The 16,560-nt window shown below is 39.8% G+C and overlaps 1 protein-coding gene across 7 annotated transcripts in view; it reads right to left on the reverse strand.

Annotated features, from left to right (window-relative positions):
• PLEKHH2 (pleckstrin homology, MyTH4 and FERM domain containing H2) overlaps nt 1–16,560 on the reverse strand; it is a 127,688-nt gene that overhangs the window by 14,655 nt on the left and 96,473 nt on the right. For 5 of the 7 annotated variants that reach the window (XR_010149547.1, XR_010149548.1, XM_063789900.1 and 2 more), the window contains 5 exons: nt 14,797–14,976; nt 12,274–12,371; nt 10,394–10,575; nt 9,327–9,478; nt 7,375–7,472 (listed from right to left, as the gene is read on the reverse strand). Coding sequence is in view for 5 of the 7 variants with exons in the window: in XM_063789900.1 (XP_063645970.1) it covers nt 7,375–7,472; nt 9,327–9,478; nt 10,394–10,575; nt 12,274–12,371; nt 14,797–14,976 (710 nt within the window). In the remaining 2 variants the exon portion in view is untranslated. Of the gene's footprint in view, nt 1–7,374; nt 9,483–10,393; nt 10,576–12,273; nt 12,372–14,796; nt 14,977–16,560 lie in introns of those variants that run through there. The other 2 variants (XM_525888.7, XM_063789903.1) reach the window with 2 other exon arrangements.

Here is a 16,560-nt window from a genome sequence, read left to right on the forward strand (position 1 = left end):
GTGGATAAAATATAAAACCCAACTATATGGTGCTTATAAGAAATCCACTTTAAATATAAATAAAAATATATAAGTAGAAGTAAAGGGATGAAGCAATTTTTTAGGCCTCGAAACACCAAATCCTTAAATGTTCCTGAGGAAGGACCTAAGACATCAAGCGAAATTAAATATGCCCTCTCTTGCAAGGAATGTATATGATACAGGCCTTTATTTCAGTGGGCTGTATAAACCCAGTCTTCAAAACCCTCATGATCCTTCCTGAATACCTTGGACACAGCACGGAAAAGGAAGTGAAGGTTTCAACTCAAAACCACCCCCAAATCAACATCAAATAAGGGGAGGGGGAGAAGATGAGTTTTCTCTGGGAATCTGAAGGATAATATTTATAGATTTAAGTGTGTTTTGACTTTTTGGCCACAATCTGATAAGCAGCTCTAGGGGCTCAAAAATAGTTTACATGTTATCACTATTACTCACTGAAACACAACATGGCTTTTGTCTGCCTAGGGGGGTCTTCATCAAATCAGTGACTCTCTTTATTTATTCACTGTGTCATTTATTCACATGTGAGATTTGTGGGGCTCTGACTTCAGGCTGAAGATCAGGCACAGGTGCTGTAACGGCTCTAAATGCTGTGACAATGGGGTGGGTGAGCAACATCTTGACACACCTGAATACTGCCATGACAACACAGTGGCTGGAAAAGAGAGATTTAGATACAGTAGCTGTTAGGTGTGTGCTCAATTTGGCTATAACTTTGCATTTTCAGCCTTTTCTTCCCCCTACACACTTGTGGGAGAGGACACACCCCTATCATTTACAGTATCTCTCCCAGTAATTCTCTCAAATAGCAGGGAAGGGGAGGGCAGCAGGTCTGAATCTCTGGGCAAGCATGGGTGGGTATACTTTGAAAAGCTCCTCCTACCCCATGATTCTATTCATTCTTTCCTCTTTACCCAGTTTACAAATCAGAAAAATCCTAAGCTCCATTTTAATCTATGATGACTACACAAAGACAAATAATGCAGGATTATATTGTTAAACTGGTAGTAGAATATGGCTGAGCAACAGAAACAGATGACAAATCCAAAATGATATCAGCAAAGCCGTATAAAACAAAGAGAAGAAAATTTAAGATGAAAGCCTTTCTTTTTGGCATGCTTACATTTGTATGCATAGCTTATTCTCCCTACTTGAAGTTAGGAAGTATATCATACTCATCACTGTAATCCATTAGAGTTTAGCTAAGTGTTACCACTGGAAGGTTTGGTAATATGGCTAAGGGGAGAAAAAGAACCAAATGGCTACAGGCAAGAAGAGCTTAAGTGCATTTTCTCTTATTCCCAGCAGGCAACACAATTGAGCCTGACAGGGGAAAAGGAAGTATCACTAGCAAAAAAAAAAAAAAAAAAAAGAGAGAGAGAGAGAGACAATACTGGACATGAACCATGGGCTCAAATCCCTAATGAAACAGTTTTGGCTCCAATAGCTATCCAGGGATTTGGGGAGAATTTGAAGAGGAACAAAAATGACCAAGAAGTCATAAAAATCAAATCCATGGAGCTTGAATAGGAAAGGCACTAGAGGAATGTGATCTAAGCCTCTCACAATATGGCCAGCTTTCAGCTGCTTCCAAATCCTAAAGAGGCCTGCAGCAGACAGAATGGGCTTCCATGACAGCAGGCAAGGCTTAGATTAGCTCACAGGGGTATTCCCAAATCTCCACCTCCTCATTGGACACCCAGGAAGCTGAATACTGTGGGATGGAAATTGCGTCACTGTGGACCAGTACCACTACACAAATACACTGCTTCCAAATTCAGCAGGGCTCTCAGCACCACTGGGCGATCCTTTTGCTTGCCCTCAACTGGATCCATATTCATTCTTCAGAGCATTTATTTCCTACTGTTGCCCTTCCCATCCTCTTGTAAACTTACTGGGGGGAAAGCCTGCAATCTCTCTCTGTTCACCCTTCCTTCACTCCTCAGTCTACCATGGTCTACTGGTTATACTCTACTAAAACTGCAATTGTTCTCTTCCTGCCTCAGTGGCGTCCAACTTCCAGTCATCTGCTCAGAAGTCACCACTCTGCAAAGTCTTCCTCTATGTCCCTACAACCTCTTGTACGTATGCGTCATACTCATGGTAATGACAAATATCTACAAAGCATTTACTATGTGGCAGGCTCTAAACCAAGTGCTTTACAATTGCCAACATTTAATCCTTCAGACAACCCTAGAGGTGGGAGTCGTTTTGACCTCCGTTTCACATACAGGGTACCTGAGGCACAGAGATGTTAAGTGACTTGCTCAGGGCCACATAGTAAGTGGTAGAGCCAGGATTCTAACCCAGGCAGCCTGTCTCCAGCCCATGTTCTTCATTCCTGTGCTACATTCGTCCTGTTACAGCACGATTGCATTGCTAAGACTTCATGTCTGCCTCTCCCTATAAACTGGAAGATTCTAAAGGGCAAGGAAACTCTATTCACCTTGGAATTCCCAAGGCTTCAAACAAGGCTTGGCACTGGTAGATGGCATGAATGGACAAATAAATGGTATGTGAGAATTGCTAAGTACAGGAATTATTTGCCAAAAATCCTGAAGAATTCCCTTTCATAGTCTTAGGCAAGTGACTTAACTCTCTAAAGCTTCAGTTACCTCATCTGTGAGATGGAAATAATAATAGTACCTCAAAGGGTTGTAAGGATTAGATAAGAATGCATACAAAGAGTTCAGAATAGGGCCTGATGTTAGGTAAATGTTCAACAAATGAGGGTTAGTAGTAGTAGGAGTACCAGTAGTAGTATTCCCCAGAGGTCTCTGGAATCATGAGAGTCTCTCTCTCTTTTTTTTTTTTTTTTTTTGAGACAGAGTCTCGCTCTGTCACCCAGACTGGAGTGCAGCGGCATGCAGTGGCACGATTTGCCTCACTGCAACCTCTGCCTCCTGGGTTCATGCGATTCTCCTGCCCCAGCCTCCCAAGTAGCCGGGACTACAGGCACATGCCACCATGCCCAGCTAATTTTTGTATTTTTAGTAGAGACGGGGTTTCACCATGTTGGCCAGGCTGGTCTTGAACTCCTCACCTCAGGTGATCCGCCTGTCTAGGATCCCAAAGTGCTGGGATTACAGGCGTGAGCCATGGTGCCTGGTCCACATGAGAGTCTCTGGATCCTGGAATTTTTTTTGGTGTGAACATAGCTAGGAGAAATGGGATAAACTCCATTTCTTGGCTTAAACTTCTGGCTATGGCCAGTTTTCTTTTGTTAAAAACATGCCTTGGCTCTTACAACTTCAAAAACACAGTGAGAAATCAAATTAAATAAGAAGCTTAACTATGAATAGAATTTAAATGTTAGTTGCCAACGGTTGTCTATGAGAACAAGTTCAAAACCTGTTAATTAGATCTTTCATACCTGAATCTAAATAATTAAAATTCCATCACTTGTTAAGTATCCATTTAAAATTCCATGATAAAGAGAATTGATATTTTAGCTTTGTTTGTTACCCTGCTGCTTGGCAGATGAAGAATCAGGTCCTTGGCTGTGTGACAGGTCACAGCAAGGTTCCCTCCTAACTGTATCACTAGAAATTAGGGCTCATTGTCTAAGCTACTTATAAACACCGGCAAAGCACGGCCATGTTTAGAAACATTACTTTCTCATAGCTGTGGCTATCCAGCCATTTCAGAGTTCTGTTAAAAATCAAGCCTTTCAGTTGAGTTAATTTTTTTCCTGCTGTCAAAGACATTGTCATGAGGTTTTACTTTTAAACAAGGTAATCATCATCTGTTATTCACAATTCTCTCTTTTAAAAAAAATTTTTTTGAAGAGATTTATTCTGAGCCAAATATGTGTGACCATGGCCTGTGACACAGCCCTCAGGAGGTCCTGAGAACATGTGCCCAAGGTGGTCGGGGAGCTGCTTGGTTTTACACATTTTAGGGAGGCTGAGACTTCAATCAAATAACTTCAGAAATCTATTGGTTTGGTCTAGGAAGGCAGAACAACTTGAAGTGAGGACTCCACAACCTCTTATGGCAACCCAGACATTCCTTTCTATTGATTCCAGGTCTTTGGATAAACTCAACCAATTGTCAACCAAAAAATTTTTATTCACGACTCTCTTTGTCCTTCCTTGTGGTGTTTGTTAGACTTGAAGCATTATTTTTACCTGTCTTTCATATCCAAATTTTATCCAAATTTCGCTTCAGTTCCGATCATAGCCATCATACTCAGAGTTGGTATGTATTAAGCATTCATAAGGTTTAGATTATTAGGCATAGTCTTGGCTGGGCGCGGTGGCTCATGCCTGTAATCCCAGCACTTTGGGAAGCTGAGGCGGGCAGATCACCTGAGGTCAGGAGTTTGATACCAGCCTGGCCAACATGGTGAAACCCCGTCTCTACTAAAAATACAAAAATTAGCTGGGCATGGCGGCAGGCGCCTGTAATCCCAGCTATTTGGGAGGCTGAAGCAGGAGAATCGCTTGAACCTGGGAGGCAAAGGTTGCAGTAAGCTGAGATCGCGCCATTGCACTCCAGCCTGGGCAACAAGAGTGAAGTTCTGTCTCAAAAAAAAAAAAAGAATGCCTGAACCTCTTCTCCATAAATGTCTTTGGCAGGCCAGGTCCAGGAGCTGGCTCCTTCCACAAAGGCTGAGGCCAAGAGGCAGGGGCAGCGATGAGGACCGTTAGGTCAGTGCTTCTCAAAACCCAGCACGTGTAAGAATTATCTGGAGAGCTGTCAAAACAGGGGCTCCTGGGCTCCACCCACAGAAATTCTGACTCAGTGGGTCTGAAGTGGGGCCTAATGATTTGCATTTCTAACATGCTCCACATGGTCCTGAGGCTGCTAGTGTTGGGCCCACGTTGGGAACTACTGCTCCACATTAAACAGAACTACAATAATAATCTAGAAGGTCCAAATATTCTAGCCTGCTGTCCTTCCCAATCACCAAAGGGCGATTGATACCTTGATAAAGTTTACCCTCAAGGGAAACAGGTCCCTCCAGGGATGAAGCCTATTAGATTTCCAATATCTATGCAATATTGCTTATCTCTAGGAATGCATGATTTTAAAATCTTAGATACCAAAGATTAATAGTCACTGTCTTATTACTTGAACCTCTGGCAAATCATCACAGCTCATGAGCCCCTGAATAAAGAAGCTCCAGTGTTCACAACCACCATTTATTCAGATCAACAGAGTCTGTTCAAATACTGGGTGGCCCTTTAAGTGGCCAACTGGATGAGAGAAGAGTCCAAAATATGAATGTGCCATATTTATTTAACTGTTCTCCCTATTAATAAACATGTGAGTGTCTGTCCCAAGTTTTTAACAAAAACGTTGACAAAGAATATGACAAAAACATGACAAGGAAGATACTGTGACATACTGGAATACTCTGCCCACTTATCTGGGTATTTCTGTGGGATAGACTATTAGAACAAGAAATTTTAAAGTGGATCAAAATTACATTCTTTATGTTGTACGGTGCCTTCAATTCTTACATTCCAATTTTAAGTCTGAACATCTTCCAAAAAGAGACCTCTGAGTACCACTCCAATAATTCCACCAGGCTCTGGGTCTGACATTTTATAGATTCCTTAATTTACAGGGTATAAGACTCAAATTAAACCAGCAAAATACCATTATTTTGTTATAATTAATGTGAGCTGGTCAGTTAACAGTGTTTATTAAGTACTACCTTTTGCTAATACATGAAAGAAATGAAAATATTTAAAAAGAAAGAAAGGAAATCTGGTTCCTGACTACATGCCAAAGTACATTACCATTTTATCTGTAGAGAAGGTGTGTGCTCCGGCTTCTCCGGCATTTTCTCAATTCCTGACACAAGCTAAGCAGCCTCCGTCTACAGGCCTTTGAACATTCTTTTCTATGCATTTTGATGTTCCCACTCCCATCTCCCTCTGAACTTGGTATAAACATCATTTCCTCAAAGAAGCCTCCCGAGGTCTCCCGTCTAGGTCAGGCTCACTGTTGTGTGCCCTCACAGTACCTCTCTCTCCCTTCAGAGAACATACTGTGTCATTACACACTCATTAGAGTGAGGATATGCCCAACAATAGTCTTCCTCACTAACCCGTAGATCCAAAAGATCAGGGACTGGGTCTGTCTGTATTTATTACAATTTTATTTATAGCATCCAGCTAAGTGATAGGCCTTACAGTTGAAGCTCGGTGAACACCGAGAGAGAGAGAGAGAGAGAGAGGTAGAGAGAGAGAGAGACAGAAAGAAAGAGAAAAATGAGAATGAAAGACTGAGAAGGAATAAATATGAGTATAAAGAAAATATGACTTCCAAAAGACTGAGGCAAACATAGGACATAGGTATCTCCTCTTTTTTTTTTTGAGACAGAGTCTCGCTTTGTCGTCCAGGCTGGAGTGCAGTGGTGCGATCTTGGCTCACTGCAAGCTCCGCCTCCCGGGTTCATGCCATTCTCCTGCCTCGGCCTCCCAAGTAGCTGGGACTACAGGTGCCCGCCACCACACCCGGCTAATTTTTTGTATTTTTAGTAGAGATGGGGTTTCACCATATTGGCCAGGATGGTCTCGATCTCCTGACCTCATGATCCACCTGCCTCAGCCTCCCAAAGAAACATAGGTATCTCTTCTTACTACAGATCTGTAGTAGGGTATTGAAGTATTCAGTCTTTATGAAAAATGTAATAATACTGTTAAAGGAAATTATGAAAGTGAAAAATGCATCCTTGTATCAACTACTCTAAGAGAGCAGCTATTTTTTTCTGTAGTTTTTCTGATTGTGTGTGTGTGTGTGTGTGTGTATTTTTTGTTTGTTTTGAGACAGGGTTTCACTCTGTTGCCCAGGCTGGAGTGTGGAGTGCAGTGGCACAATCACGGCTCACTGCAGTCTCAACCTCCTGGGCTCAGGTGATTCTCTCACCTCAGCTGTCTGAGTAGCTGAGATTACAGGCACATGCCACCATGCCTGGCTAATTTTTGTATTTTTAGTAGAGGCAGGGTTTTGCCATGTTGGCTCCCAAAGTGTTGGTCTTGAACTCCTGACCTCAGGTGATCTGCCCACTTTGGCCTCCCAAAGTGCTGGGATTATAGGTGTGAGCCACCGTGCTCAGCTGAGACCTAGTGTTTCTGATGTTTGTCTAAAAGCATATTTTTATAAAATATAATTCTTTATGACATTAAGAGACTAGAATTAGAAACAAAATTTTATGTGACAAGGTTTTTTTCCTATAGAAACAGAGTTATCATTTATAGAAAGACAAACTTACAAATAAATAACTTTTAAGGCATTCAATAGAAAGGTAAATAGTAGGTGCATTATTTGAACATATTGTATACTCATACTTTGGCATCTGGATGCAGTATTACACACCTGTTTTTGTATGTCAGACGAACAGTCCTTGTACCTTCACATTTTCCAGGCTGCTGTTCTTTGGAAGCCTGTTCCCATTTGGAAATAATGTCACAAATCTAGAAAGGAAGTGGAAAACTGAGATTTACAGTACTTTTCAAATCAACATTTTTTGAAGACAAGTGTGCTGCAGACTGAAATTTTTCAATTAATATGATCAAGCCAAATATACTCAAGCTTTTTGTTTTCAGCCTCTGTGCGGCTCCAAGTTTAGTATGTAATTATAAATTGCTATTTGGTCCACTTATCCTTTTGGACACACATTAACTTTGGACTGTGGCCATGCATTTTTTACTCAAAAAGGAATCGTAATGTAGGACTGCCTGAAACTGGAAACAAGAAGATTCCAGGGATTTTTCCATGATTTGGTCACTGAAGAAGCAAGTTTTTCACCTTCCGAGTTCAAAAAGATTTTAATAACTAAAGTTATACCAAAGAAATCTGACATATAATTTATGGAAAGAGTCTAGACCCAGGTCTAGCTATTTGATTTTGGGTAATTCATTTCCCTCTCTAGGCCTCAGTTTTCTCATTTGCAAAATAAGTGCATTGTTTCTCTAAGGTCCCTTGTGGTTCTATAATTCTATTTATTTATTTATTTTTTAAATTGAGATGAAGTCTCACTCTGTCACCCAGGCTGAAGTACAGTGGCACGATCTCGGCTCGCTACAACCTCCGCCTCCTGGGTTCAAGTGATTCTCCTGCCTCAGCCTCCCGAGTAGCTGAGACTACAGGCACCCGCCGCCATGCCTGGCTAATTTTTTTGTATTTTTAGTAGAAACGGCATTTCACCACATTGATCAGGCTGGTCTTGAACTCCTGACCTCAAATGATCTGCCTGCCTTGGCCTCCCAAAGTGCTGGGATTACAGGCGTGAGCCACCACACTCGGCCTAATTCTATATATATTATTGCCGTTACTAAATGGAAGCTCTATTAAAGTTATTTTACTATGATCTGGAAAAGATTCTTTTAAAATCCCTCCCTTTTCATTTCCACAGGTCTGTTTTCTTTCTTTCTTCCTTTCTTTTTTTTTTTGTGAGACAGTCTTGCTCTGTCACCCAGGCTGGAGTGCAGTGGCGTGATCACAGCTCACTGCAGCCTCGACCTCATGGGCTCAAGAGATTCTAGTGCCTCAGTCTCCAGAGTAGCTGGGACTACAGGCGTGTGGCACCATGCCTGGCTAATTTTTGTATTTTTAGTAGAGATGGGTTTTTGCCATGCTGCCCAGGCTGGTCTCAAACTCCTGGCCTCAAATGATCCACCTGCCCTGGCCTCCCAAAGTGCTTGGATTACAGGTGTAAGCCACTGCTCCCGGCCACAGGTCTGTTTCCTAAACCATTTTTCATTTCCAGCTCAGGCCTTCCCTAACTCCCAATGCTGAACTTAATCTCTTTCTTTCTGTGCAAAGTTCACAGCACTCTCAAAACTTTCATCACTTTCAACCCTAGTCCAAGGTTATCTGTGTATCAAGCTGCTCTTCCGTAAGCAAATTTTAAGTTCACTGTGGGCAGGGACTATTTCTGGTCCTTTTGTATTCCCCACAGAGTCCAGCCAGCCCCTGGGATACAATAAAATAGCTTAGTAAATATTGCTGAATAAATAAAAAAAATGGAAAGCCATTTTATTAGCACTTCTACATATCTACCCTTATTATCCTAATACTTAGAGTATCATTTCCATTACTAACACCTTTCCTCTCTTTAATATGGAATGTGTATATGTAGAGATTGTGTATTAAGAATTCCATGGGTTTAACAAAGTCCTGCATTTTTTTTTCTTATCGTGGAGATTAGATTGGTTAAAGTTTTGGAAAACTCCTGAATTAAACTTCTTGCAAAGTTTACTCTTCTTGTAAAGAGTAGCTTCTTTGCTGTTTGTTGGGCTTGGCTCCTGAAAAGGACTTGGTTTCACCTTGATGTTTCCTTGAAGACAATGCTCTAAATCTCTGCCAGAAGGATCGTCAGTGAACAACGCAAATCCAGACTGCGCTGGTTTCCTCATTCCTGTGTCCTGGTTCAAAGTATTCAAAAATTCTTCCACTGTGGTAGATGCGTCAAAACCAACTACCTAGACAGAAATAACAAAGCAGTTCTCTTAATAAGAAATATATAGTTTCAAACTGAGATTTTAAGGATGAAACAGAGCATACTTGATGCATGATTAATGATAACATATTTTTCTAGGTGCTTCAACTTTTTTTCCCAAAGCTCCTCTGGAGAAAATTAACAAGGTTACCTCAGAAATTAGCTTGCTGAAGAACTCAAAAATCTCAGCTTCAGCCAACAGACATGAATCCAAAATAGAATGATCAGTTGACAGCTATAAATATTTTGCAAAGATATTATGCTTACCCATTAGAAGCAAACCAAGAACTATAGTACAATATGCAATCTTTAATCAAATGGAAAATGAACAAGAAATATGTTTAAATAAATGAACACTTTTATGTATTTAATGTTTGTTTCTTTAATAGGCAGTTAAGTATCTGAATTCTGTGATAAAAGGCATATGGCTACAAAGACTAATTGCTAGTTTGGGAACATGTTTGCTCCAGTCAATAAGCAGGCATCTAGATCTGAGAACTCGAAGGGCCCAGTGAAGTTTTCCCAGATAATTTCTGAGATTTGGAGATTTTAAAAGAGACTAAAATTGTACACACCCAGTATCAGTAATTATTTCCACACCTAGGAGGTGTACTGATGGGAAAAAGCCCCAACCGAAGTGTTTTTTATTTTTCTGTCCATCAGAATCATAATGGCAGTGAAGCCCATCCCTTATTTGGTTCAATATGGATTTGTTATTAGTGTGAATCCTTTATAGCAAAACTGTTTCAAAACTCAGCTGTTCTGATAGTAAATCTAATATATTTGCATGTTTGTCATTGCCAGGTGCTGACAAAAGTAAGCAGAGAAGTCTCTGTTCCCTATAACAGAGGTTGTACATAGGATTGTTGGCTAAGCATATTTTCATCAGGTAACCTACCTGGTATATCCCATTCATGAAGTGCACAGGTATACTAAAGGGCAAAGAATGGTGATAAGGGTTTCGGAGAAGAGTTGAAAGAATTTCCATCCTTGAGGGTCTTGCTTCTCTGTCACCATTTTGTTGCGTTCTTTCTACACAACGCTGGCAGTAAATGGCATATTTTCCAAATTCTGTCCTGTAATACAAAACTTAAGATAAAATCTAAGAATAAATTTAATTGACAACCTAAAATGTGCAACCATTAAGAAAGCATCCGTGCACATTATCACAATGTATTAGGCTAATTTTGACAGTAACTTTTTTTGAATGATAATACTAAACTGCTGTAACTTTCCTCAAATTCCAACTTCTTTATTTTTGTAACTGCCTCACTCAAACCTCCCCACAAAGCATTCTTCATCTTTACTGTATTATTATAGTCACAAGCTGAATTTAAAATTACCAGTCACAAGTCAATATACAGTGATTTAATATTAACAAATATAAAGAAAGCAATTGCATGAAGAATAGTACAGAGTAACTTATAAAAACATGTTACAGCAGAATTCTCTTCTGAAGAACATGGTGGTTAATGCTTGACCACTAAACAAGGTAAAAAAAAAAAAATGTCTTCAGGCCAGGCGTGGTGGCTCATACCTGTAATCCCAGCACTTTGGGAGGCTGAAGTGGGCAGATCACCTGAGGTCAAGAGTTCAAGACCAACCTGGTCAACATGGTGAAAACCTGTCTCTATTGAAAATACAAAAAATTAGCCAGGGGTGGTGGCGCACACTTGTAGTCCCAGCTACTTGGGAGGTTGAGGCAGGAGAATCACTTGGACCTTGGAGGTGGAGGTTGCAGTGAGCCAAGAACATGCCACTGCACTCCAGCCTAGGTGACAGAGTGAGACCCTGCTTCAAAAAAAAAAAATCTTCAAACAAAAATAAAAATATGTTTTCTTTCTTTATTCTATAAAAAACACTGCATTTGTGAAAAAATGTTAAGCATTAGAAAAACTCGTTAGAATAAATAAATGTAAAAGTTGGGTAGACATCTTATTTGTCCTTGTTTGTTATACATAAATTTTACTGCTTATTCAAGCAGATTGATAACACCTGTCAAATATGTTTGTATTCAAGTGCCCTGTAGGCAGATCCTTGGTCTCGGGGCTCCTCAGTGACTGCAACTGAAATTACCTGACCTTGGTCACAGATGACCTTGATCACAGAGGCCCCAAAATGTATTATGAACTGTAGAATATTTTCCTATTGCTTCCAAGTTGAGTTTGTTTATTTGTTTGTTTCTTTTACTGTGTTTGCTTTAGTCCAAGAGTTTAAGCAACCTGACACAAACCTCTTGGTGGACAAAATGACCCTGGATAAGCCTTGGCTGAGTGACCTGGGTCCCAATGTAAGAAAGCCATTCTGGAAGTTGAACTTTAAATGTGTTTTTCAAAGGAGTAACAATTCTGAAGTAATTCAAATACATACAATTAGAAAAGGAGGGAAGACCATGGGGGAAATTTTTCACATAAAAGAATTCAATGTGCAGAGAAATAGTAAAAGGGAAAACTAAGGAAACAAAATAGTTGCTTTTATTGAATGAACACCCACTAATGCTAAGTCATTCATACTTGAAATGCAAATACACTTTTCACTTAAAAATATTCTCTGTCAGTTTTTCAAGTATTTATTGCAATCTTCCCTAAGAGATTTAACATAACAAAGGAAATATTTTCCTAGCTCCACATCAATGATAACCAAAGGCTTCCTGTACCAATATTTGTTTCATACATTCTTCTGAAAATGTACCTGGCAGATCGTTAAATACTTATGATTTATCGTAGACTTTCAGAGACCACACAAACAGTTCAGCTGGCTAGTATTCTGCACACCTGGAATCTGCATTCCTCTTTAGGTGAAGACTGAGGAGCCACAGGAAAGGATGATGGGGAAGGAAGAGCCCAACGCAGAGTGCCAAGAGCTGCCAGCCCTGGGCAGGGAGAAGCACCATAGGTTAGATACCACATGCCAGTCAGAGATCCACATCTGAGTGAGTGCAATGGGCTGATGACAGTCTCTCTTAACCCAAAAACGTTTTGCTTCTTTCACATATGCATGATCTGTTTACAGCATTTATCATAGGTTAAAAACAAAAAACTCTACATTGGGTCAGATCTATGATCCATCTAGTTGTGTGTATGGTTATCTACAACTGAGGAACCAAGGCACAAGCAGACAAGGTGCTCCTTTTTGACATTACACTCAAAGATTAGGAACATTGTTTCTTTTTTTTCACTTACGTATTTACTCATTCCTTGAAATACAAGTAACAGTTTTGAGAAACGCAGATTGCAAAACAGTAGAAAACACATGCCCTAAATCAAAACCAATCTACCTACACATACGTATGTATCTACATACCTAAATAAGGGACAAGTATAAAAATATTAACAGAGGTTATCTTTAGGTAGCAGCAATATATGTGATTTTTATTTTTCCTTTGCTCTGTTCTGTATTCTCCTTTCTATATTTTTTCAAGGAAGTATAAAACATGTTACAGCAGAATTCTCTTCTGAAGAACATGGTGGTTAATGCTCAACCACTAAACAAGGTACAAAAAGTCTTCAAACAACAAAAAAAATTTTTAAATTTCTTTATCCTATAAAACACTGCATTTGTTAAAAAATGTTAAGCATTAGACAAACTCATTAGAGTAAATAAATGTAAAAGTAGGATAGAGATCTCATTTGCCCTTGTTTGTTATATATAATTTTTCAGTCATTTTTAAAACGTTATATTAAAAAAGTTGGATAGAGATCTTATTTGCCCTTGTTTCCTATATATAATTTTCAGCCATTTTTAAAATGTTATATTAAAAAAGAGGGAGAAATAGGCATTGTCCCTGCCCTTAAGGAACCTACAGTCTAGTAGGAGACAGTTATATATTTAAACAGTAAATTATAATACAACATGGTAATACCACGTATTAACTTTTTAAAGCATAACCAATGGAAGGAATGACTAACTTCTTGTGGAGTCAGGGAAGGGATCACAGGGAATATGTTGCCTGGGCTGGACTATAAAGTCTACGGAAGGGAAGGAAGAGGAGGGATCCAGATAACAGGAATACCATCAGGTGCATGGTGGAGAATATTGCAAAGGTGGAGTGTGTTTGAAGGATGGGGCGCATTTGTTCATTCACTGTCTGCTGGAGGCAGGAAGTGGAGAAAGAGCGGGCCAGTGGAGCCAGATGACAAAGTGTTCTTGATGCAGATGAAGCTTAAGCTTCAGATTCCCTCTTGGGCACAGGTCCTGGGAAAGGCTTATTAACTGTGTTTATATGGTCATATGATTCCTAAAATGTGCAAAAGTAATCCATTTTCAAGTCTTTGTCTTAAAGAGCATTTCCCAAACCGTATAAGCTTCAGTCTCACAAAACCTGGATCCAACCCTGACAGTCCTATATGCTAAGGTAAGAAATTTCTGATTTATCCTGTGGCTAACAGGCAGTCAATACACAAAGATAAAAACAGGTGTTCATTGAAGAGTAAACACAGATGACTACCAAACACCTGAAAAATATATTCAACTGCACTAATAAAGAAACGCATCCTGAGTCAATAGTGAAATATTTTTTTTTGCCTGGTAAGAATTTAAAATATACTCAATGTTGTTGAAGATATAGGAAAATTCTAAAAATGAATTCAAAGGAATTCGCTGGACCTGTCCACAAGATTTAGGTTCCTGGTGGGCTCAGTGGCTCACGCCTGTAATCCCAGTACTTTGGGAGGCCAGAGTGGGTGGATCACCTCAGATCAGGAGTTCGAGGCCAGCCTGACCAACATGGTGAAACCCCATCTCTACTAAAAATGCAAAATTAGCCGGGAGTGTTGGCACATGCCTGTAATCTCAGCTACTTGGGAGGCTGAGGCAGGAGAATTGCTTGAACCCGGGAGGCGGAGGTTCCAGTGAGCCGACATTGTGCCATTGCACTCCAGCCTGGGCAACAAGAGCGAAACTCCATCTCATTTAGGTTCAAAGATGTCTACTGCAGAGGTATTTATTATAGGAAAAAATACAGAAATGTATAGTACTTAATGTTAACATGACCATTAATGTTTTGAAGAATGTCTAAGGATATAGGGGAAACGATTATTTTCTATAGTTTAAAAAAGTAGTATGCACACTGTAACTCCAGCAATATAAAAAACTGTGAGTGTACACACACCAACATACACACATTTATATATAAACATATAAATAAACCAAAAAGGTAGACATCAAAATATTAATACCTATTTTTCCTTCTGCACTTTTTGTATTCTCCAAATGTCTATGCTGAATGTGTATCATTCTTACAATCAGAAAAAAAAACACTTTAAATTGCATGTATATGTATCAATATTAATATCTACCTGCAATGGTCCTGGTTGATTCTGTGGCTGTCTTCGTCTTGTCTGTTTAATAAGCTGACAGCAAATTTCATTCTGCAGCTCAGGATGTGTCAGGCAGATTTGCAAAGCACTCTGGGCTAAAGATATGTGGTAATCAATTGCAGGAGAGTCAACTGCAGCATTTATAAAAAGCTGGCAGGTCTGAATTAAACAAAAAAAGGTATATTCAAGGTGAGGAGTGATTAGATTTATTCTGCATGAATTATATCGATTATCTTTTCAGCAGTAGTTTTTGTTTAAAATGATGGAAAAGGATATATTATGATAACACTAATCAAAAGAAATCTAGAATCGCCACAATAATAGCAGACAAAGCAGATTTCAGAGCAAGGAATTCTGCCAGAGATAAAGAGGGTCATTTTATAATGATAAAGGGGTCAGTTCATCTAGAAGACATAACAATCCTAAACATCTACATACTTAATAACAGAGCTTCAGAATACATGTGAATCTCATCCAGCATATTTTTCATTTTAGTCACTGCATTTTTCATCTCTAAAAATTCAATTTGGGTCTTTTTAATATCTTCTCTTACTCTTCTTAAAATGCTCATGCTTTCCTTTACCTTCCTGAACATGTGAAGTGTGGTGGCCAATCTCCAAAGTGGTCCTCCATGATCTCCACATCCTGACATTCAGATCCATAGTTAATTCCCTCCTGTATTCTACCAGGGTTGGTCTGTGTGACTGGTAGCATGTGGCATGCCATTTCTAAGATTAGCTTATAAAAAACAATGCACTTCCATCTTGGTCACTCTCTCTCTTTCCCCGTTAGATCATTTCCTCTGGGGAAGGCAGCTGCCATGTCTTGAGCAGTCATTTGGAGAGGCCCATGTAGTGAGGTACTGAGGCTTCTTTGCCAACAGCCACGTGAGAGAGTTTGGAATCCTCCAGCCCCATTCCAATCTTCAGATGCCTGCTACCCCCGCTGACAGCTTGATGGTACCGCCAGGAAACTATGATTCAGAACTACCCAGCTAAACTGCTTCTAGATTCCTGACCCTTCAAAACTGTGTGAAATAGCAAATGTCGCAAGTCACTAAGTGTTGGGGAAATTTTAAATGTAACAGTAGACAACAGATACACAGAAATGTCCTTATCTACCATCACCTGCATCATTTCTAGATATGTTTCTATGATTACTTTTTCTTACCCATTGTATTGTCATACTTGATCCGATTCTCTGTATGCCTGGTGATCTTTGACTGGATGCAGATGTTGCGAATGTTATACTCTTGGGCACTGGACTTTTTGGTATGCTTTAAACATTTTTTAGATTTGCTCTGAGATGACAGTTAAATTACTTGGAAATGGTTCGGTTCTTCCAAGGTCTCTTTTAAGTTTCTTAGGGTGGACCAAAACAGCCTTACATTTAGGACTATCTGGGCCCCATTCCAGAGGCAATCACCTTCTGTGCACTCTATTTGATGTCCAATGTATCAAAGATTTTTCCATTCTAGAATATGGGAAAACTATTTCCAGCTCTGTGTGAGCTGGAATTTTTTTGCCTGTGTCTTTCTGTCCTCAGCCTCAGGTACTTTCCTCACATACACACATGCTTATCAGTTCTCAGATGAAAACACGAATCTCTGGAGCTCTCCCTCCCTCCCTCTCTTTAGCTCTCTCCTCTCAGCCCTGTGATTTATTTATTTATTTATTTTTTAGATGGAGTCTTGCTCTGTTGCCCAGGCTGGAGAACAGAGCTCAGCGCAACTTCTGCCTCCTG

Source organism: Pan troglodytes, chromosome 12 (assembly GCF_028858775.2).
Source record: "Pan troglodytes isolate AG18354 chromosome 12, NHGRI_mPanTro3-v2.0_pri, whole genome shotgun sequence".
Taxonomy (NCBI): Eukaryota; Metazoa; Chordata; class Mammalia; order Primates; family Hominidae; genus Pan; species Pan troglodytes.